This window comes from Anguilla anguilla, chromosome 3, assembly GCF_013347855.1.
Source record: "Anguilla anguilla isolate fAngAng1 chromosome 3, fAngAng1.pri, whole genome shotgun sequence".
NCBI lineage: Eukaryota > Metazoa > Chordata > Actinopteri > Anguilliformes > Anguillidae > Anguilla > Anguilla anguilla.
The window spans coordinates 3492345-3514867 of NC_049203.1; the positions used below are offsets into that span (position 1 = coordinate 3492345).

General features: G+C 46.3%; 1 protein-coding gene across 2 annotated transcripts; it reads right to left on the reverse strand.

The window, feature by feature from the left end:
• Positions 1–3044: 3044 nt before the first annotated feature.
• csf1ra (colony stimulating factor 1 receptor, a) lies at positions 3045–22523 on the reverse strand. Of its 2 annotated transcripts, none has more exons than XM_035409185.1 (21): positions 22105–22523; positions 17100–17375; positions 16018–16305; positions 14622–14758; positions 14134–14296; positions 13533–13734; positions 12616–12731; positions 12062–12173; positions 11707–11900; positions 10801–10892; positions 10268–10394; positions 9884–9988; positions 9285–9395; positions 8493–8655; positions 8004–8080; positions 7558–7667; positions 6809–6931; positions 5856–5967; positions 5330–5429; positions 4021–4126; positions 3045–3248 (listed from the first exon to the last, which is right to left on the reverse strand). In XM_035409185.1, the coding sequence occupies exons 1-21, from the start codon at positions 22154–22156 to the stop codon at positions 3090–3092; spliced, it is 2925 nt and encodes a 974-aa protein (XP_035265076.1). In that variant the 5' UTR covers positions 22157–22523; the 3' UTR covers positions 3045–3089. The 2 variants fall into 2 exon arrangements, with proteins under 2 accessions (XP_035265076.1, XP_035265075.1); XM_035409184.1 differs by having other exon boundaries at positions 17100–17378.

A 22523-nucleotide genomic window follows, 5' to 3' on the forward strand; every position in this document is an offset into this window, starting at 1 on the left:
ACTGAAAGAAAAGTGCCAGTGGGCTGAAGGATTGAACTGTTTATTAGATAACATTATATGCTAAACAGAGTTCAGAATTACAACAGGCTTGTTCAACATTCAGTTCAGTTTTACAGGAAAGATAATTGCATTAGTCAAATGCCCTGATAGTGTTAGTCTTTCACATACAGTAAATTTGTTGAACATGAACATTAGTCAAGTGCCAAAAAAAAAAAAAAAAAAAGAGCAAATGACTTTAGACAAATTTTTGCTAACCATACCAAACATGTTGATCCTGTCTCAGACGTTTAGATGTTGTTTTTGACAATTTCACAGACATTATCTACATTTGTTTCTAACTGGACAAAATGAGAATTGGACCAATCATTTTGTGATGATCAATTAAAGGAGGAGCTGTTCTTTGATTTCCTCCTTTAGATAAATGCTTTTGCTGATCTTTATGCAGGCTGGATGCAGCCCTCAAGATGTCAGCCAATCCATGTACTATACAGACCACTGAGTCTTCGACAACCAATCAAATCGATTTTCTGCTGAGATCAAAGTGTTCGGGTCAACACTGTCAGTGTTCCGCAGCCCCTGACAACTCCTCCCACTCTGGTTTTGTGACCTCTGACCCTCACTGGCTCGCACACTGCTGATTTTTATCCATAAATTAAAAGTACCTGTCACTAAAGAGATGGCTTAAAATTGTACTTCACTCATGTGAACATTTTTACCAAATTTTTTCTCATTCATAGACTTGTAAAAAAAAAAAAAAGACAAAAACCAAATGACAATTTATAAAATTATGTTTTAATTCAGTAATGAAAATGCGAGAGCGCTCAGCTTCGCTGTTGTCTCCACAAAAGTTCACTGTGTTCCCAATCAGAACTTAAGAACCTGACTCATTCGCTTGTGTCTGCCACAACACACACAGAAAAAAAACTTCCTTGAACTGGTGATCATCATTGTGGCTAGTGCTGACAGACAGGTCCTGGAAAGTATTTTTGGATTTCCTTAGCCTTTTGTTTAACAAAAAAAAAAAAAAAAAAAAAAAAAAAATTACAGACAATAGACAAGCCATTACCTGAACTGTGAAATCTTCTGTTGTTAACTCATTATTTTATTACACTAAAGAATAGAAATTTCAAAAGTTAGAAGATTGATTTCAGATAGAATTTATACTTTTGGAACAATACAAAAATAATTTTGAAAAACACTTAATCAGTAAATTACATTGGCATTGCTTATTCCCAGGGCATTTAAACACCAAGAACAGCCTTTGGGAATAAGGGCGACCTGGGATAATTATATCTCACATTAATATCTCAATTCTATACAAATGTTCAGGCAGTATATGCTGAATGCTACATAGGAGAAAATGAATCAGCATTTTTACATAATATTCAAACATAAAAACATTAACATTGATGCTGTATTAACACATTGTGTACTAAATATGCAATGAGGTGAGTTGAGACTGAGTGAATTAAACTGAAGCTTTTTAATGACGCTAAAATTCGTAAGATCTTGCGTTTGTGTTGAGCTCTGTTTTTCTGCTACAGCTGTTGATATTTTAGCTTATTGGATGCTGTAGGACTGCGAGTTGCTTTGAGTAACCATGACAAGTATTGTCAGTTGAATTAAGTAGCACAGCAAGCTCACACACGTGCTGTAGCAAGCACCGTTAGCATGTTTCTGTTAATAAGACAATCTAATAACACAACCAACGATTGGTGCATAACAAATACCATGACCAATCATTGGCCATGTTATTGATTTTGCATTATTGGAATTTGCCAATATCCTCCTAAGACCCAACAGTTAAATTTTCTGTAGGGGACATGAATATCTGGTCTTAATATCTAGAACCACATATTCTACTGTGCTGAAACCCACAATGAAAAGGGGCATTCAATAAAAATACATTTAAATTCAATTAAATTTCTGCTGGGTCTTAGAAGGACATGAAGTTCCAGCGTTCTCTGTAGACAGACAAACACAAAACCCTGGTAGTAAGCAAGTTTTGGCATAATTCAAACCCAGCCTTACTTCATTTAGAGAGAAAAATTAATGCTTTACACCTGCAGAACTATATTGGTAACACCTCATAGACTGTTAACTTTCTTTTCTACCAGTTGAATGAGGACTTTCCTTCAACGAAATTACATTTCTGTGCACTTTCATTTCAGAGTAGACTTAGGCAATTTCTGCTTTCTGAAACAGTGGAAAGGCCCCATTGAAGATGCAGTCTTGCAAAATGGCCATTTCACCAATCCTCCTTTTGCTGGAAATGTGTTCGGCACGCGTGTGTGATCCCTGGCGCACGAAGCAAACTGTGAATCTACGCAAGGCTACGTGTTAAAAGCCGCAAGAACATGGTTAAAATCGCTTGACTGCGAACTTTCATTTCCTTCATTTCCTTCCACTGAAACCAATATGCTGACCCTCTCAATTCTCGGGAAAAACCTGTATCTGCTAATCCCCATAGTTATGGTCGAAGCGAAAATAAAATCAAACTTTAAACCTCTTAGCAGAACTACGAAATAATTTATGTGTTTGGTTGCACCAACACGGGAAGATACAAGTACCGTGGTGATGGAATTCTCTGCCTCTGAATCCGGTGTGAAATCGCTAAAATCGCGGGATTCTTTACGAAGAGACGCGCCGTAAATGTGTGCGTGAGGTTGTTTGCGCGAGTGCATTCGAGCCGATTTGACGGACATGACGTCAGAGAACTCTGTCTCTGATCCGAGCAGCACCATTGGACGCTTCCGCTTCACCTCGGGGTGTGAGTGACAGTTCTTTGGCAGCTCTTTGAAGTCAGGCCTCTCTGTCGCTGACCTGAGATCAGTCCGCCACCGGAAGCAACGCTACACCTCAGCGCCTCTCTGTGTGTGGAAAAACTCAATGCAGAGATTCTTTTCGAGATTAAGGGGGAGGCCGCAGGCACTCTCCTCACAGCTCAAAAACCGTGTGAATATTTCTGACATGAGATGAAGAGGAAGTGGCCCAAGATATTTAAGAGGCAAAGTTTGGCCGGTGGGTGTGGCAGGAGAGGGGGGGAGGGGTGGGGTGGGGTGGGGTGGGGTGGGGTTAGTTTTAACACCTTAGCAGAACTGGTAATGGTTGGCGTTCATCAGCGGTTGCTCCTCCTCTTCCTGGTCACATGACTGCGGCTGGTCACATGACTCCTCGCAGCATTGCGTGGCCTCGCAGGATTCCGGCTGCCCCTCCAGCGGGTCCGTGCGCACGTTCTCGTACACCTTCTGTTGGAGGGAACCAGGAAGTAGCCACTGCATCAGTTCAAACACTGAGAAAAATGTAGCGTTCTTTTGCTCCCTGTTGGAAATTCCAGCCACCAGCCTAAGATGGGATCCAGCTGGAACCCGCTTCTGCTCCAGCCGGATACCATCTGGAATTTGGTGATCATCTGTTTTCTATGCCAAGCTGGCCCACCAGCTGGCCATGGTCTTGCCAGCATGGCTGCTGTGTCAACCATCTTGTTGCCAGCTTGACCATCTCCAGACCAGCTTCGAACCAGCTGGAAAAGCTTAAACCAAGGCTGGAACCAAGCTGGAATTTCCACCACGGCTATCCTGCAGGTCTTGTGGTAAGCATCTCCATGATGGCTTTGATTGAAAGTAGCTTGACCTATCTCCAGCTCCAGTGGTCTTTTTCTTACTGTGTTAAATGCACTTTCTTTTGGTCACTTTGGCTAAGAGCATCTGTAAAATGCCTAACTTGCATATCTGAGTCATTGTTCATAGAGTTCATTTACACGCACACATTCACATGCACATTCACACCTCTAGTGGTTCCTATATGTAATCAAAATATTCCAGGAAATAACAGTGGCCATAAAGTCCCTGCATATCATTTATGTATATTTGGAGGACTGTCAGTTTGCCCCACTCTGTTCCAGGAACTGCCCTCCCCCCCTCCCCATCTCCCCATCTCACACCCCACACCCCACTAAACACACCCCATCTAACACACCACGCTGACACATCCACCCAAATGTATCCACCCAAACCCCACCTGCTCTGGCTGCTCCCCCAGCAGTCTCTGGATCAGCTGGCTGATCTTGCAGAAGGTCGGTCTGTCCGTAGGCTCCAGGTTCCAGCACATCTTCATGATGGAGTACCTGGGGCGGGGCAAGACTCCGGTCACTGCGACATCACTTCCTGCTTAGGTCAGCTTACAGATTCACATTTAATATACGTTTCAGTAGCTCTGTTCACTGAAACAACTACGGTGCCTTGCTCAAGAAAGCATCTTGGATTATAGGATGAAAACTGTATATGGCGTGATTTCAGTTATTTTTTGCTAAACAAGTGAAATTTTCTTACCCGGTTGGCATCTTTTTTTGTCTTATTTAGCAAAAAAGTAATAGAAATAAGTTCAAAAGGAAAATGCTAGTTAAAATGGACTTATTTTTTGTATGTTGCAATCAACACCAATTTACATAAATGATCTCCTTTACCAACCCTTTTAAAATGTATTTGAGTGCCCTTTTCTTCTAAGATCACAAAACTTTTTATCTTCACAGTCTGGAACACACTGGCGGACGGGCACCACTGTCTTACATTATTACTGCTGCTTATGAGGTGAGATGGGGAGGGGGGGGGGCTGGGGGCGGAGACTGGTGACTTTACTGCTCCAGGGTGTCCAGCCCCCCCCCCCCCCCATTATCAAGCAAACTGAACCGTGATGAATCACAGCACCGTTCCGCAGACACGCGGCTAACAGGCAGAACTAAAGGCTGTCACGGTCCGGCACAAAAGGGGAACAGAGGATGGGACCTTCCTCATCTGCCCCCCCCCCCCCCCCACCCAAACCCCACCCTTCAAAATTTATTTCAGGAGTAACTCAGAGCCACATCAAATCGGCATGAAAATTAGGGAACTTTTTCAGATTTCCAAAAAAACAAGTTATCCCTCCGTGCAAAAAAAAAGTCAGCCTTAACAAGGATCTCTGTCTTGTAATGAGACTTAGAAGATTTTTTTTTTCTCTCAAGTAGAAAATATTAGCTTGTTCTAAGTTTCTTTTGCTTGACAAGTGAAATTGTCTTACCTTACCTAACATTGGCAAATCTTGTAACGAGTCAAACTCTCTCACCACACTGGAAATCTTTTGTCGTATTTAGCAAAAAAAGTAATAGAAATAACATCTAAATGTAAGACTAAAATACTTAAAACTGACTCATTCTTTGGTTTTTACAGTGCTTTCCCTCTCCCTCCCCCCTCCTCTCTCTCTCTCTCTCTCCTTCCCTCTTTCCCCTCTGTCCTTCTCTACGTTTCTCAGCACTGAAAACCTGATGCTGCAGAACCTCAAAGGGCCCACTCACATTTCGGGTGGGGCGAAGTCGGGCCGGGACATCTGGTAGCCGCACTTGATCATCTTGTAGAACTTGGTGTCCACCAGGATGCTCGGGTAAGGGCTCTTACCTGGAAAAGCAATGGCGACAAAGCCCAGTGACCTTTGACCTTTTGGGATGAATATTTGCCATATGGAGCAAAATACACTTATTAGTGTTGGTGAACTGATTGCAAAGTCCTACAGAAAATGGATGTATTTTTGTAGGAGTGCAGAACTAAACAGACTAAACAGCTCAGACTAAACATTTTCTTATCACCTGGAATCTGCTAACTTGCTGTACTGTAACTGGGCATATGAAGAATAAACTTTGATTTGATTTTCAAATTTTGTGTGTTAGTTCTGACACTTACTACTATGTCATGGAAAAAATGTTAATTGAAATGGCTGGATAAAGTGAAGAGCAGAGGTCCGTTGTATGTAGAATGAACTGTATCAAAAGGAATGCACGAGGAGCGCAACGCTCTCATTTTAAGGTGGAGGAGCCTCCTCCTCACCCAGGGAGAAGATCTCCCACAGCAGGATGCCGTAGGACCAGACGTCGCTCTGCACGGTGTACACGCACTCGAAGATGCTCTCCGGCGCCATCCACTTCACCGGGAGCCGGGCCTGAGGAGGGCAGAGAGCAGAGTCCAGGGAACCGAAACACGTACGAGCGTACATCAGGGGTGCACAACGAGGGCCAATCCATTTCAGGATTTTGTGTGAACATTTTGCCAACGTTTATTTAAGTAGCCCGTTCATATCTTGATCCGACATGCGTATAAGCACCAGCTGCAGCCGCAGACTGCAAGTGCATCCTAGGGATTTTACTGAGCTCAAGTGCAGGAGTGAAGCAGCATAGTTTATAGAGCTGTCGGAAAACTATATCTATGGTAATCGGTTGGAACAAAAACCAGCACGCAGATCGGCCCTCCAGGACCGGAGTTATGCACCCCTGGCGTACATGCACACGCACACATGCATGCATGCACAGACACACACACACACACACACACTTATACATACAAATGCACATGCACACACACAAACACACATGCACACACACACACACACACTCATACACACAGACACACGCACAAGGACACATACACACACATGCACAGATGCACACAGAGACAGGGAAACATGCACTCAGACACACACACACACACAGGCCCATGACTCTGGCTGTGGCTGAGGCACTTGGAAGAGGTGATGCTGGCTCACAAGCAATGAGTCTGCATGTGTCACACTTCTCCTGTTTCCCAGGACGATCACAGAGGATCTGAGCTGGTAAACAACGTGCCGTGAAGGACATGACAAGGTCATCCCTCCCCCGTGCCAGAGAGACAGAGAGCCGCCCGTGGGACTAATGCCGCCCCCCCCCCCCCCCCCAGATGACGGGTTACACCGAGCACATGACACGCGGTCATCAGCGCCTCTCGCCGCCGTCGTTTGTCTCACGCACGTTTCCTTTCACCACGTAGTTGGAGTCGTTCATGATGTCCCGCGCCAGGCCGAAGTCGCAGATCTTCGCCACGCGCCCGTCGGTCAGCAGGACGTTCCTCGCCGCCACGTCTCTGTGGATGCACTGCCGGGACGGAAACGCACAGACGGACAGCTGTCAATCTTCAGCCCCGGGGACTGGCAGCTGTCAATCATAAGCCCCAGGAACGGACAGCTGTCAATCTCATGCTTGAGAGACGGACAGCTGTCAATCTTCAGCCCCAGGGACGGACAGCTGTCAATCTTAAGCCCCAGGGACGGACAGCTGTCAATCTCATGCCTGAGAGATGGACAGCTGTCAATCTCAAGCCCAACAGACAGACAGACTAAAATCTGAATATAAACTTTGGGGTCCTTCCTCTAAACAAATACTACCATAAAAACTTTTCCAATGCCAGTTGGTAGGAAAAGAGCCAACATGCCAGTTTGTTAGTATTTCAGTCTGTAAGTCTAATTACCCAGCTTTAACCGAGTCTTTTCAAACAAATTTGCGTTTTCATTGAGAGAATGTAAATATTGCATTGCCCAGGTCAGCAATGCAGCCTAGGGAGATGCAGCAAATTATGAGCAGTGACAATCGGCCAGAAAAAAGTGCCGTCCATAAACTAGTCTGCTGGGCCTCGCTGTGTCTGTGAGCTCTCTAACGTTGTGGTGTAGCCCTGTCCGAGTGGACATGGGCTCATCCCCGAGGGAACTGAGGAGTGCGCTCACGTTTTTGGCCGCCAGGAAGTCCAGGCCCTGGGCCACCTGTAAGGAGAACCTCAGCAGGTCGTCCATGTCCAGCGGCCAGGAGTCCACGGCGTCCTCCTCACTGGATGGACCTGAGGGAGCCGGGGTAAATGGTAAATGGTAAATGGACTGCATTTATATAGCGCTTTTATCCAAAGTGCTTTACAATTGATGCCTCTCATTCGCCAGAGCAGTTAGGGGTTAGGTGTCTTGCTCAAGGACACTTCAACACGCCCAGGGCGGGGTTTGAACCGGCAACCCTCCGACTGCCAGACAATTGGTCTACCTCCTGAGCTATGCCGCCCCGGGGAGGGGAAGGAGTGGCCGTTGGGGCACAGGTAATAATGGGAGGGGCTGGGGTGGGACAGTTTTGGGGGGGGCGGAGGGAGGGGGGGGGGGCGCGGTTTGAGGAGGCGGGTGATGCTTACTCTGTGTTGGCCCGGAAACGGTACCCGGCTTCATGTCCAGGTAGCTGTCCGAGCAGGAGCTGGAGATCCCGCTGTCGCTATGGAAACAGAGCCGGGAGAGCGGGAAATGGTAAAAAATTGATGCTGGATGAGCACTCAGAACATATTTGGCGATAATCTCACTGACATGCATATTCATTAGTGTCGATATTATACTGACAAAATAAATACATTCAGTCTTTATCTAGTATCGGACTAAGGGGGAGGACTAATATCTTGAAAAAGAGAACACTATCTTGGAGGGGAGGTATTCCTGTTAATTTGCTCATTGAGATTGACAGCCCGGGGAAGGGCCAAGTTTTGTGAGAGTGCAGCACACTAATGGTACATCCACACTTGCCCTCTTGGTGTAAACTAGGAGCACTAGATCTCCACGCCTGTGTGTGATTGTCTGTTCAGCACACCGCATCCAGCACCTGTGCTGTAGGCATTGCGTAGGACTTCCGGTACCTTCTAATGTACTTCTTCTCGGTGCTGAGGTTCTTGTAGACGCCGGTCTCCTCTGGGATCTCGGGCATGGTCATGACACAGTTCAGGAAGGTCTCGGCTTTGCCCCGCAGGAAGTTAAGCAGGTCGCCATGGCAGCAGTACTCCGTGATCACCAGTACTGGTCCTGAACAGTGGAGATGAGTGCAAGTGGGTAAAAATTTATTTTTAGGCACTTTTAAGGCCCTTTGTCTGTGTTGCGATAGGGGCTATCTGTATTATCATTTCAGATCAACATAACATAAGCTTAGTTGACTATGTCCTCTGAGGTGCCGTATTTGAAATTCTTAAACAATTTCCTTTTACTTTTTACAATGTGTGTTGCGTGGTTATGGCTATGACCAGAGGAGGAAAGTCCAGGTTCAGAAAGCAAAACTCCTCTCCAGTATTTTGATCCGATTACCTAGATTTGCTAATTAGCCCAATTCTTCAGTCAAGAGGTAGAACTTAATTGGTGAAATCAGTTGGGCTGAGTTGACGGGTGGAAGAAACACATGGCTGAACTCTTACTTTCTGACCCCTGGGCTCTCCACCTCTGGCTATGACCACCATGTAAAGCCACCCTACATAAAGGCATCCAATAAATAACACAGCCAATCACACCTCAAAGACCAAAAACTGTCCCGCGTCCCTTTAATTTGGTCAAAGGCATGGGACGTCATCATGACTGGGACCAAAGAGAATATTCTGAGACCCGGGCGGTTATTGATACATCACATGACCGAAACGGCTGCTCTGATTGGCCCCGTTACCTACCTCCGTGGGTGCAGGCGCCCAGCAGGTTGACGATGTTCTTGTGCTGTCCCAGGTGGCTCAGGATCTTCAGCTCGGAGATCAGCGCCTCCTTCTCGTCCGGGTGCGCGCTCGCTGTGGACAAACGACGACGTCTCCGTCTCAGTTCCAACATCCACACGCGGCCATCTTACATCTACCTGCCCTATCCACTAACTGGTACTGGTAAGTTATGTGACAGAATAAACATTTGGTAATGAAACATATTTAGTTTCTAGATCCTGGGTTTTTCAACAAGACATCTACCTACCCCAGGGGGACCTTGAAGGTACTATAGGGGGTCCCTGGCCAGACTTCACATGCAATGACTATGTACAAATTTAGGAAAATATTTCAAAACATACAACCTTTTTAAAAAAAAAATAAAAAAAATATAACCTCTTTTTTTTTACTTATGATGAGGGTTTGTTTGCTGTCAGTAGTCTCTGCAGGTTAATTGTATTACTCTGTATTATTCTGTTTTGGAATTGTGCACGAGGTAATTCAGTGAAGCACAAGCTTAAGTGGAGAATATCACCGAACCCTTATTGACACAAAGCTTGTACTCAGCCGCTTCAACTCACGTTTGAGCATCTTCACGGCGACCTGCATGACGTTGTCCTCTTTTCCCAGGCCATACGCTGTGGCCTCCACCACCTTCCCAAACGCACCGGCACCCAGAATCTTTCCTGGAATATGGCCAACGTCCAATCACACTGATCAGATTATGAGACTGTGCGACAGTGCCTGAAGCGTTTTTCAACGCTTCATATACAAGCACACAGCAAAATGTTCAGGACAAAAAACTCCACTAAAGTACTTTTAACTGTAATAGAGTACATATGGTTCCTACTGGACTCCCTATTGAATTACTGTGAAAATGGCAATAAGCTTGTTTTTTAGGCTGCAATAACTTATTTGCATCTTATTTCACAGTGTAAAAATAAATTTCACAGCTAGAGGCAGACCTAGCTTCAGCTTGTCTCTTGGGAACTCCCATTTCTCATTGTACGGAAGCTGGGAGGGGTCAATAAAGGTGTAGTTGTTTCCATCGCTGGCTTCAATGATCTTCCACCGGATTTCATACCTGGGTTTCTGAAAAAAAAAATCATTGCCATCATTCAAGCATCTTTGGACATGGCTTTTCATATCTAAAATAAAAGTGCATAAATGCTTCTCTAATTAGCAATCAAATTTGTTTTCTCACATTATTGTTGCTTTCAGAGAATAGCATTGGGTGATCTTTAAAATCCACTCAGGTGTAACGTCACAGATATGTGATTAGAATGTTTTTAACTGAACATTCTAACACTGATTCAACAATCACTACTCATTACTGAAAGCAGAGTCCGTGGAGTTATAGAAAATTGACATAGAATAAAAAGTTGAAAAAACATTCCAAAAAGCCTGCCCTTCAAAGGGTCAAACTGGTAACGGCTTCTTCCGGGGGTTAAAACTGTAACGGCTGAGAGCGAGTGAAAGTGAAAGACGTTGTCCTCACCTGCTTGTATTTGTAGAGCAGGATCAACAGAAGCAGCAGGAAGATGGCAGCCATTGCTGCTGCGCCAACCAGGGTGGGAGTAAACAGCTTAGCTACAGAAAAAAAAGAGACATAAGCAAAATTGTCCTATCCCACAATGCATTTTTTTTTTTTTATTTGAAAGCAAGCCCTTGTGCTTAAAGGGAACCACCACTGGAAAAAAAAACAAAAACATGAACTTGATTTACAGAGCATGGGAAATCAAGGATGTCTCCCATTTAGTTCCTGTTTCAAAATTGCATACTTTTTTCTGTTAAAAACAGGCTGTGACCTTTATTTATTAACACAACAGAGCAGTGCACTGCGAGAAGGCTGGCTCTCTGGTTCAGAAGTCTTGGTTTCTGAAGGGACTGTTGACTGTTCTCAGTATCCAGGGTTGTAGTTTTTGTGGCTGTTGATTTGCACTCATTTTATTTGCCCTTTACCGAATTCAAGAGGAGAGTTACTGTACGTGCTTAACCTCAGTTTCAGATCAGTCTGGCATTTGTCACATCATCTGCAGTGAAAACCCGTACATGCTATCTGGGGACCAGTTGGGGCGACGTCTCTGCACAGATATTTATTATGGACAAAATAAGATGATAAGATGACTCTGCACATTTAACACTGGTAGTTCTTCCTCCCTTCCATGGAACACTGAGACATTTCTGTTCAATGCATCTTCTAGAAACCGATGCCATGTACACGCAATGCGGTTTTGATGGATGTCCGGGAACACCCAAAAACTCCTGTTACTAACCAGCGCCTCCTGTAGGCAAGGGAAGGGAATGACGGACGAGGGGAACGAGTCGACCGAGTCTGGTCAGTTAATAATGTCTGTGTCCTGTGTCGTTAGGGGGGTGGCGTTGGCGGTGGGCGTGGCCTTACGGTAGACCTCCATGGCGAAGGTGTCTGAGCCCACCCCGGCCAGGTTGAAGGCCACGCACTCCACGGTCGTCCTGCGGCTGGACGGGCCGACGGTCAGCACACTCTCCACCTCCACCGGGCCGTACCTCTCCCGCTGCACCTCCACCGTCTCCGCCGGGAGGGGCTCCGGCACTGCCGAAACGTTCGCGCTGCAGCTGCCGGGACGTGACGGGGGGGGGAGGGGGGAACGGCGAGGTCATTACCGCAGGTCTGAGACCGTCAGGCTGGGATCCCCGTTCAGGTACGCCAGCAAAGGCTGTCTCTTATTATGATGTCACACTCCCATTCCGTGAAACTGTCGCCCCAAACAACGCACCTGGTTCTGATTCCGGAACACTGGTACCAGTATATCCTGGGGGCGGGGTAGCCGGAGGACGTGCAGGTCAAGGTGGTGATGTTCTCCCATCGCACCACGGCGATGGGCTTCTCTGTCATTCAAAGAAAATAAAACCACCCAGTGAGCAAAAGCCGAAATATAGACACCTTAGAGGGGTGGAATTCTTGGTAGAGCAACGTTTTTTTGACATAAATGGACTAGGATAACGTAGTGTAGATCAGCTTTTACCCGAATATAGCCTTACTCTCTCCTACTCAGCTAGAAAGCTTCTGCTTTTCAGCCAAATGTTGCCAAGTTTTCCCCCTGAACGCCTAGAAGGCATGTCACTGACTAATCACCACAGAAATGTTCACTGGGCAATCGGTCAGAGAGTGAACGGTGAACCAAGACAAGATTTGGGGATTGGGGCTGTCCAGCACATTTCAATCACTGGATACTGATTGAGGCCTGTATCTGTGGGGCATGTTGGAATGTTGGGTGTAGTTTTTGTGTTAGCGCTGTAGCAGCAGTTTGCCACCAGGGGGCAGACTCACGGTACATCTGCACGTTGAAGGAAACAGAGGCGTTGCCTTTGCTGCTCCTGGCGTAGAAGGTGTACTGGCCTTGCTCGTCAAAGTTCATCCTCTTCAGCAGCAAGATCGCCTCATACCTGTCGGCAAATATTGAATGCCCACACACACACACACGCACACACACTTTGGGTGAAACTCCACATATAGGCCAACATCTACTTAAATCCTTGTGTACCTCCCCATCTCAGTACAGCCTTCTGCTTTCTCTTCCCTGAACTTGTTTCTCAACAACCGCCACTGGTCCCGGGGTTAATATGAGGTTAGCTGGTTAACCAAGGCTACCAAATCAGCACTTTTCAAGACGCAGAACTGCTTCCTCTTCAAAAAAACAAAAACAAAAAAGAACAGACAACAGTGATGTTAAAAATAAATAAAGAAACTACACTCCTCAAGCTCAGCTTGCTTTGCATTTACTGACGTGAGAACTCACAACATTGACTGATATAGACCTCACTGTCGAGTCACTAATGTGCTATTACACAAAACAAAATGGCAGTGGTAGTGGAGTTCTGTCTCTGATGGAAGTAGATTTTTTTTTAAATCCCTTATTTAACCAGGGAAGGTCCATTGAGAACATGTTTCTCCTTTTCAAGGGTACCCTGGGAGAAAAGGCCTGAGAGAACAGTTGCAAGTGAGGAGTCAGAGAGAGAAAAGAGGGGTAAAGCCCCTGGGGCAGTTGGTTGGGTTAAGGGCCTTGCTCAAGGGCCCAACGGCAGAGTTCTTTCTTGTAGGGACCCAACTTCATCTCTCATGACACAGGTCCGCATCCCTGCATCCCCATCAGCAACTCCACAGTTGCCAGTCGGACACCCTACCACCAGACTGTGCCCTACTGCCTAAATTTTAGGGAGGAGGTGCAGAGAGGCGAAGGGGCGCACCTGTTGTTGCGCGCGTAGAACTTCTGCTCGTGCTCCGAGATGTTGCGGGAGGAGGGGGCCGCCCACCGGTGCTCCAGGATCCGGGGGTAGGCCTCGATCCGCACCCTCAGCTCCAGGTCCTCCCCCTCGTTCACCTCCACGTCCGTGCCCTGGTGGGTGAATTTGGGAGGCAGCCACGGGGAGAGCTGGAGGTACGGATCGTCTGCGGGACGGGAACACGGACAGACACGGGTCAGTTTCCGACTCGGGGATCAGGGGTGTAGCTCGGAATTCTGGGCCCTCTGACAGAACATTGCTCTACCCCCCCAAAACTCCCCCCGCCCCTTTTTTTTACTAAAACAAATAGAATTTTTGTGGGCCCCAAGAATTACCATGACCTTTCACACCTGGCGGCCAGGGATAATGAAATTGCTATAAGATGGTCGTGATGTCACCTGACATACAGGAAGTCAGAGAGGAGCCACAAATAGGTGGAAAAATAGGGGTGGCCAATTAGATTTGAAGGGTAGCCAGGACCGCCCCAGCCACCCTATTGGACCCAGCCCTGCTGAACGGCTAAGAATTATATTCAGGAATGATACAAATTTTCAGGTGTGTTTACCTACGACCTGCAGGTAGGTGGTGGAGCTGTTGACGCCGGCCTCGTTGACGCCCTGGCAGGTGATGTTCCCCGTGTCAGCCTTGCTCACCGAGGGGATGGTCAGGATGCTCACGATGTCCAGGCGACTGCCTTCCGAATGAACCTTTTCCTCTGGGGGTAACAACTGGGGGAGCGACACGGGGCGACAGAAGAACAGCGTTAGCTTCTGAAAGTAGACTAAGGCGCAAGCCCAAATTGCACAAGAGCGGCAGTCTGATAGTTACGAAACTTGAACATGCATAGAACGTGACCGACTCGCGGAGAACAATGCAAACTCATGACTTTGACTGATTTTTGGTAAATCTCACTGACCAAAGACAGCCAGAAATGTTCAGACCGTTAGGGCAGAGATACCCATAGGTGGGCATTCACAATTGGGTGTGATGGTTCAGCCTAGGTAAATGGGCGTGGCCGAATCTAGGCAGGGTCATTGAGGAGCAGATACTCACAGTGCGTGAGGAGTGCTTCCAGGTCACGTTGTAGTTGAAGTTGGGGTTGTGCGTGGTGCAGCGGATGCGCAGCTGCTCCCCGACGATGCGCACATACTCATCCGTCTCCAGAAATACGTAGGGCGGGGACCGCAGCTCTGCAAGTACAACATGGGGAGGGGGGCGTTAAAAAAAAGTTTTTAAAAAAAAACGCTTCGCCTTTGGTTTCACTTCCCCATACTTCAGTTCAGTAGTGCCAAAGAACTCGTAAAATCCAAATCTGCTGAAAATCCCAAATGAAGCCACCCTGAATTTTAAGATGGTCCAAGCTGTGTTTTTGACACGTCTAGCTGGTCAAAGCTGGTCTGTGGCTGATCAACGCTGATGATGCTGGTGGCCAAACTGGTGGACTGGCTGACTATAGGCTGATCCGTGGTGAACAGCCGGTCAACTAGAAGTGCCAAAAACACAACTTAAACCAGCGTGAATATTTTGGGCTGATTTAAACTGGATGTAGGCTGGCTTTAAATTTATTTAGGCTGGTATAAACTGGACTTTGGCTGGTTTAAGGTGGATTTAGGCTGGTTTAATCTGGACTAAGGCTGGTTTAATCTGGACTAAGGCTGGTTTAATCTGGACTAAGGCTGGTTTACGCTGGATGTAGGCTGGTTTCGCTGGATTTAGGCTGGTTTAATCTGGACTAAGGCTGGTTTAAAATGGATTTAGGCTGGTTTAAGCTGGATGTAGGCTGGTTTACGCTGGACTAAGGCTGGTTTAAAATGGATGTAGGCTAGTTTAAGATGGACTTTGGCTGGTTTAAGATGAATGTAGGCTGGTTTAAGATGGATGTAGGCTGGTTTAAGCTGGATGTAGGCTGGTTTAAGCTGGATGTAGGCTGGTTTATGCTGGATGTAGGCTGGTTTCGCTGGATTTAGGATGGTTTAATCTGGACTAAGGCTGGTTTAAAGTGGATTTAGGCTGGTTTAAGCTGGATGTAGGCTGGTTTACGCTGGACTAAGGCTGGTTTAAAATGGATGTAGGCTAGTTTAAGCTGGACTTTGGCTGGTTTAAGCTGGATGTAGGCTGGTTTAAGCTGGATGTAGGCTGGTTTACGCTGGACTAAGGCTGGTTTAAGATGGATGTAGGCTGGTTTAAGCTGGACTAAGGCTGGTTTAAAATGGATGTAGGCTAGTTTAAGATGGACTTTGGCTGGTTTAAGATGGATGTAGGCTGGTTTAAGCTGGATGTAGGCTGGTTTAAGCTGGATGTAGGCTGGTTTAAGCTGGATGTAGGCTGGTTTAAGCTGGATGTATGCTGGTTTAAGATGGAGTTTTAGGCAGGGCCGGCGAGCAGATCGCTGGGCACTCTTTCGCGGATTCGCTCGCGGCGCGCCGGACAGAGGCTTGCCGCGACTCACTCTGGATGACGTTGATGGAGAAGGCTCTGGAAATCTTCGTCAGCCCCCCGACCTTGGCGCTGCAGATGTAGTCGGCGTTGTAGCTGGGGTGCAGGTTTCGGATGAGCACCCCCCGCCTGGGGTCGGCCGTGAAGTTCATCCCGGGGGGCACGGCGGACCCGTTGTGCATGCGCAGGGTGAAGTGAGTCGCGCTGGGGTCGGTCAGCAGGCAGGCCAGCAGGCAGTCCTCCCCCTCCTTCTTCACCAACCGGCCCGTGGTGCTCGTGGTGGTGAAAAGGTTTTTCGGATCTAGCGGAGGAGAAGAAATTCCCCTTTTTAAAATTTTTATTTCTGTGGTGTTTGTTTTATTCTGAGACATATGCAGGTACATATGACTGCGCATCCATCTCAAGAACCTTTACACAGTAGCGTGCAAGCAAAAACAATATCGTTTTTAACCGAACATTCTAATGCTGATGTCACAGTCACCGCTGGCAAGGGAAAGCAGTGGAGTTCTAGAACACTGACTTTTGGAAAAAAAAAAAAAAAACATTCAGAAATAACCCACTCTTCTAAAGGTTCACCCTTGACGTTCAGTCTAATGGGCCCAGCCTGAGTATGTGATGAGGGCCTTTACCAGCTGAGGACACCAGAGAGCTCAAGTGCCACTTTATGATTTATCATCCATGATTATGAACATCGCACTGAAGTAGCTCATAAAACTCTATGAAGTATCCTCTTTGAAAACCTTTCAAAAGTAGCCACTTTCGAAAACCTCTCCAAAAGGATAAACCGTGGGTGTTCAGCTGTGTTTCCACTGCTTTTTCCCCCCGCCATTCTAAAAAATATCCTCATCTATATCATTTGCTGTTTGAATCTGGCTTATTCACCAGTTGGGTCGCTTCCAAGCACGTTCTTTTTGAAAACATGACAGAAGATACCGATCTTCTCCGTAGTCGTCTGCTATCAAAAAAAACGAAACGAAACGAAACAAGACGAAACAAAAAAAACCCAATCTAAACACGTCAGTGGTTTCCAGGTTTCGCCTACGGCTTGCGTACGGTGCGCAGTCTCTCCCAGCTCCTCGCGGGCGAGAGCCCTACCTCTGACGTAGACGTGGACGGACGCCTGCAGGCCCGGCCGGGCCCTGTACTCGCACTTGTATGTCCCAGTGTGCTCTGCGGTGGGCCGGTCGACCCGCAGGGTGCTCTCCCTCCCCGGGGTCCTGGAGATGTGCTTCCGGTGCTTGGCCAGGCGGGGGCTCCAGGTGACGTCATCGCCCCCCGTGCACTGCAGAACCAGGGGCGTCCCGGGACCCAGGACCACTTCGGACCCGTTCAGAACTTTCGAGTTCACCCTAATCACCGGCGGCTGCAATTCTGCTAAAAAAAGACACACCAGTGTTTGCACTGTACCTAAGATCTATACCTACGGTCTGTACCTACGGTCTGTACCTACGGTCTGTACCTAAGGCCTGTACCTACGGTCTGTACCTACGGCCTGTACCTACAGTCTGTACCTAAGGCCTGTACCTACGGTCTGTACCTAAGGGCTGTACCTACGGTCTGTACCTAAGGCCTGTACCTACGGTCTGTACCTACGGTCTGTACCTAAGGCCTGTACCTACGGTCTGTACCTAAGGGCTGTACCTACGGTCTGTACCTACGGTCTGTACCTACGGCCTGTACCTACGATCTGTACCTAAGGGCTGTACCTACGTCCTGTACCTAAGGCCTGTACCTAAGGTCTGGTTGTATTTTGTATCATCGTCCTGATGTTGTAGCTTGTACTGCCCCCTAGTTTGACTTAGCATAGGTTAGGTCAGAGTGATGTTCACTGTGTGAACTGGACTTTATGTGTTCCTGGCTGTGAATAACTGTTCAAAGTGAGTAACGCACCTTATCGAACCGGTAGTTTTGTAGTTGGTCCAATGACCTTTGGTATGGACTTACTGTGCGTCGCTTTGGATAAAAGCGTCTGCTAAATAAACGCAATGTAATGTAAGGTCTGCACAGAGCTGGTAGTAATGCAAACTGTATTGTGTGATTTAAGCGTATCGTTTCTAAAAGTGCTGCAAGTCAGGCGGTGGTCAAAATCACGAGCGCTTGCAACATTCCCTGTTTGATGCTTGCAATAATGTGCTCATCTGTTGATAAAAAAGAAATATTATGGAGATACAGTGTGTAACGCATGATATGTTCTTTGTAACTCTACAGAAGGAGTGTTAATCTTTCCTTTATGTCTGTGAAAAAATAAAAAATAAAACTATGCAGAAGAAGTAGCAATGTGTTTTCTGTAATCAAGTGGAGTTTTTACAGCCTTGTCACAAGGTTGCTCCAAGGCAGAACATTCTTTCATATTTTTGAAAATAATTTTAGTAATGCCCATGTCATCAAAAGATAAATAAAAAACATATAGTGATAAAATACAAGTGTGACCATTTAAAAAAAAGAAGCATTTTATATGACCCATTGCCTTTCCACATTGTGTGTTTCATTCATATTTATGAAGTTGATCTTACATTTGTTTATGAATTTACAGTACCTTAGGTTGAATAACTATTTCAGGCTATCACACGTCCTTGCATGACTGACAAATAAAATGGCTAGCTGGTTTGAAGCATTTTTAGCTAGTTTTGAAGACCATTGCTTTGCTCAACGCCCATGTGCCACTTCAATATTCAGTAAATAGTCATATATTAATATTACTCACTCCCCACGTATGTCCAGCGAGTTCTGAGATGGACTACTACTCTGATTAAAAATTTTCCTGTTCTCCACTGACTTCCATCTTGATATTTCTTCCACCATCTTTGTTCAGACCTTTCTCAAAGGAGCACCTTGCTCACAGGTGCGACAGCAGCAGTGCCCTGTCCAGGAACCGAACCCGCAACGTTTGAGTCACAGGCCCAGTTCCCTAACCATTGCACTACACTGCTGTACTGCAGGTATGGAGACTTTTGCTTTTCAATTCTTTTTGCCCGTGCGGCCTCATCTGGCGCAGTTGGTATGAGGAGTTGTGGAGCATGTTTTTGGGTGAGTGTGTGTGTGTATGTGTATGCATGTGAGTGTGTGTGTGTGTGTGTGTGTATGTGTATGCATGTGAGTATGTGTGTGTGTGTGTGTGTGTGTATGCATGTGAGTGTGTGTGTGTGTGTGTGTGTGTGCTGGGGGGGGGGGGGGGAAGAGGTTGAGGAAATGAAAGCACTCGCACAGCGCACTCTGGGACAAATGTTCCAGACTGTGAGACGGCAAACTCGCCTCCAGGAAACACATTGCTAAATTGGCACTAATTTTGAGGGGGGGGGGGGGGCGACACACAAACGCAGGGACTCGGCTTCCTGCGCCCGTTCTCACTTCCACATTCCACATGCAGCAGAATTCTGGGGATTCATATTTACTTATGAACCGATGATTATGACGTCCTCTGATTAGAAGGAACGATCAGTACCCATAATGCCGTTCACCGAGTGTACCACTCCAGGAATTAACTGATAAAAACGTCACAGGGTCGTCACTGTGAAAGGTCACTTAAGTGAATGGTGCCAAGAGGAGAAGTGGGCAAAAACAATAATTTATGGGGTTATGTAAAGTATGACACATTTGGAGACTGAAAAAGCATTTCAAGATCATTTTTTGTTTTGTTTTTAGTGTTTTAGTTTTAGCTGGATGCGCTTCTGGGAAATTTCTCCTGCATCCATTTTCTAAGGAATACATAAAAGTTCTTGCAACACCACGGAGAAATCTTTTTTTTATTTTTATAAAGCTGTTTTCCAGACTATTAATTTATAAATCCAACCATAAACATCATCAAATCAGATGAGGAGTGGGGGGGGGGACATATCGACTTTTTTTAAGAGCCGTTGAAATCATTTTTTGAAATAGAGAGCCCTTTTATGAACGGTAATGGGCATGGAGCTCCAGATCAGTCTCTGCTCGACAAACAGAGCAGCCCTCCACGAGCGCGGAGAGAACGCAAACAGAGCAGTCTTTCACCCAGCGCCGCCATCGCAGCCCGGGTTCAAAGGGGGTCGCTGAACCTTGAGGGAGAACAGCACGCGAAACCGGAGTTTTGTACGCTACGGTTCCGCTTCGTCCGTCAGCGCCTTACCAACCAAACGATATTCGTAAACACAACATCAAACGAGGGAGGGTCTTTATGAGCCAATCTTATACATCAAACTACCTCTCTGTGCTGATTGGTGTATGTATCAGATTTGTTAATGAAAGATTCTATATATTGATATATAATATTTTTATATATATTTATTTGTACGATATATTCGCATATGACACGTGCATAATACTGAGCCCTTTCCCATAACAGCACATATTTAATGCTTTCCACAATAGAGCACTTAATGCCACACAGGTAAGGTAACAGGTAACGCTGGAGGTAAATGGTGCTCAGTGGCGTCTCCCCCACCTGTGACCATATACCTGCAGTCTTTTAGTCACACGCAACTGAACGCTAGGGTTGAGATCACGAGAACCTACACCTGACTACACCAGCAATGTATCAAACGTGAGCAAACAGCGCAAGTCAACTTCGAGATATGGATGTCACACACGTGACAGTATTATTAATGATTATTTTTAATCTTCCCTGTAAAGCAGAACTGAAATATGTAGCCTCATACTTATATCAGACATCTGCTCCTACCCAACAAACCCACATTGGCCATAAGCTAACTTATAGTGGCATCAAATGCTGAAAGCAATAATGCTGAATCAAGTACTGTTTAACAGTCGTTAGGGGGAAACTTTGAAAACTTCAGAATCCAAAGTCTAATCACTTTCGAATTGGCTTCTTTTTGGTTAACATGTTTTTCACAGACTATTCGTAAATAGTTGCAGTTTTGCTGAATTCCACAAGCACAAAGGCTGCCAAACCATTTGCTCAATGACGTCATCTTGCAAACCCTCATTAAAAAACTTAAGAACGTGTCTGATATAATTTTCATCCAGAATAAAACCAAAAAGTCAAAAAATGTATTTCTGAAAAGCCATAATAACTAACGTTAATTTTGGCGATCTGTTATTAACCGGAGGAGAGCTGATTATTCCATTGAGCTAGACCTCGGGCCGAACGACCATGAAGGTGAGAAACATGCGTGTAAAATACGATATCACACTTCGGGGGGAGAGCACAATCAGAACATTGACGGGGGAAACTCATGATTCAGACGGAGGAGGGAGGGAGAAGATCACGCACCGTTAGTCACACTGTCCGGAGTGCACAACGTTTGTGGCGAAGAAGAAGAAAAAGAAGAAGAAGCAGAAGAACTCGCACAAATAAAAACAGGCTTTTTTTTCTTTCTTTCCGCCAGTTCAAAGGCTGCTAACCGCTGGTTTCTGCTTGTATTTTCTTCATGTTCTTACCCGAGTTTTTAAATAGCCACCCGCTGATGTAGCTGTTATCAGCCTACAAACTACCCAGCATTAGAAGTGGAGATGGGCTTGGTCAAGACTGCAAATAATTAACACAGCTTAATAATAATTTAAAAAAAAGGTTCAGATCTCACTGCAGAATTAACTATTTTCATCCGAGTAGATGGTGGTGTATGTGTGTGTGTCTGTGTGTGTGGGATGGGGGTGGGGTGGGGGGGGGGGGGGGAGTCCAATTGAAACCCCCAAAAACAGCCCTGCACATCCACTGTACAGTAACGCTGAGGCATCCCTTCACGCATAAGTGAAAATACAACTCCAAAAGTGCCTGCAAAATATGTTCATAGCAACTTTTTCTGTAAATGGTTGTGTAACTTATATGATAATGTACGTTGTCAATTTCTCATAGCTGGTTTCCATACCGCACATAATATAGGAAGGCTATTGAAAATGCGACAAAACCCTCTGGATCTTCTGATAATGAACACTAGCAAGCAGCGGAAATCACAGATGTGCCCGGCAGCACCAGTCGACAGCACAACCACAGTTGGTTTGCGAGACGTGCAGAGGAACGCACTGTACTGATCGCATCCAAAGCGACCCCCAGCCCCCCAGACCCCCCCCCCCCCCCGCCCCCCAAGGATCACGCGAACGGCGGGAAAAAGCGCGCGTCTACCCCCCTTGACGGCCGGACGGACGGAGGGGGCGCAGGCCGCCTTACCTTGGGCCGCACAGCGCAGGAGCTCCAGCGTCAGAACCAGGAGAAGCATCATGCCCTCCTTCAGAATCACGTCGCATTAAAATTGGAAGAAGTAAAAAAAAAAGAGTCTCTGCTCTGCTCAGCTCAGCTTCGCTCGAGGTCTGGAAGGGAACTGACGGCTTCAGCAATTCAGTCTCAGCTCCTTTTTGTCGCCACTTCTCTTTTCTCGCTATGGGCAAGCGGGACCTCTGACCCAATCACTGACAAAAGGGGGTCAAAAAAAAAGAAAAGAAAAAAAAGACACTGACATCAGAACAAGCACGGTGTGCGCAGACGCGTTTTCCGCGGCGCTGCGTCGCAGATTACAGGCAGTTAAATGGTTAAATGCCAACAAAAAAGAGAATATATTACACATAAATTAATCGTAATGCAGGGTGCGT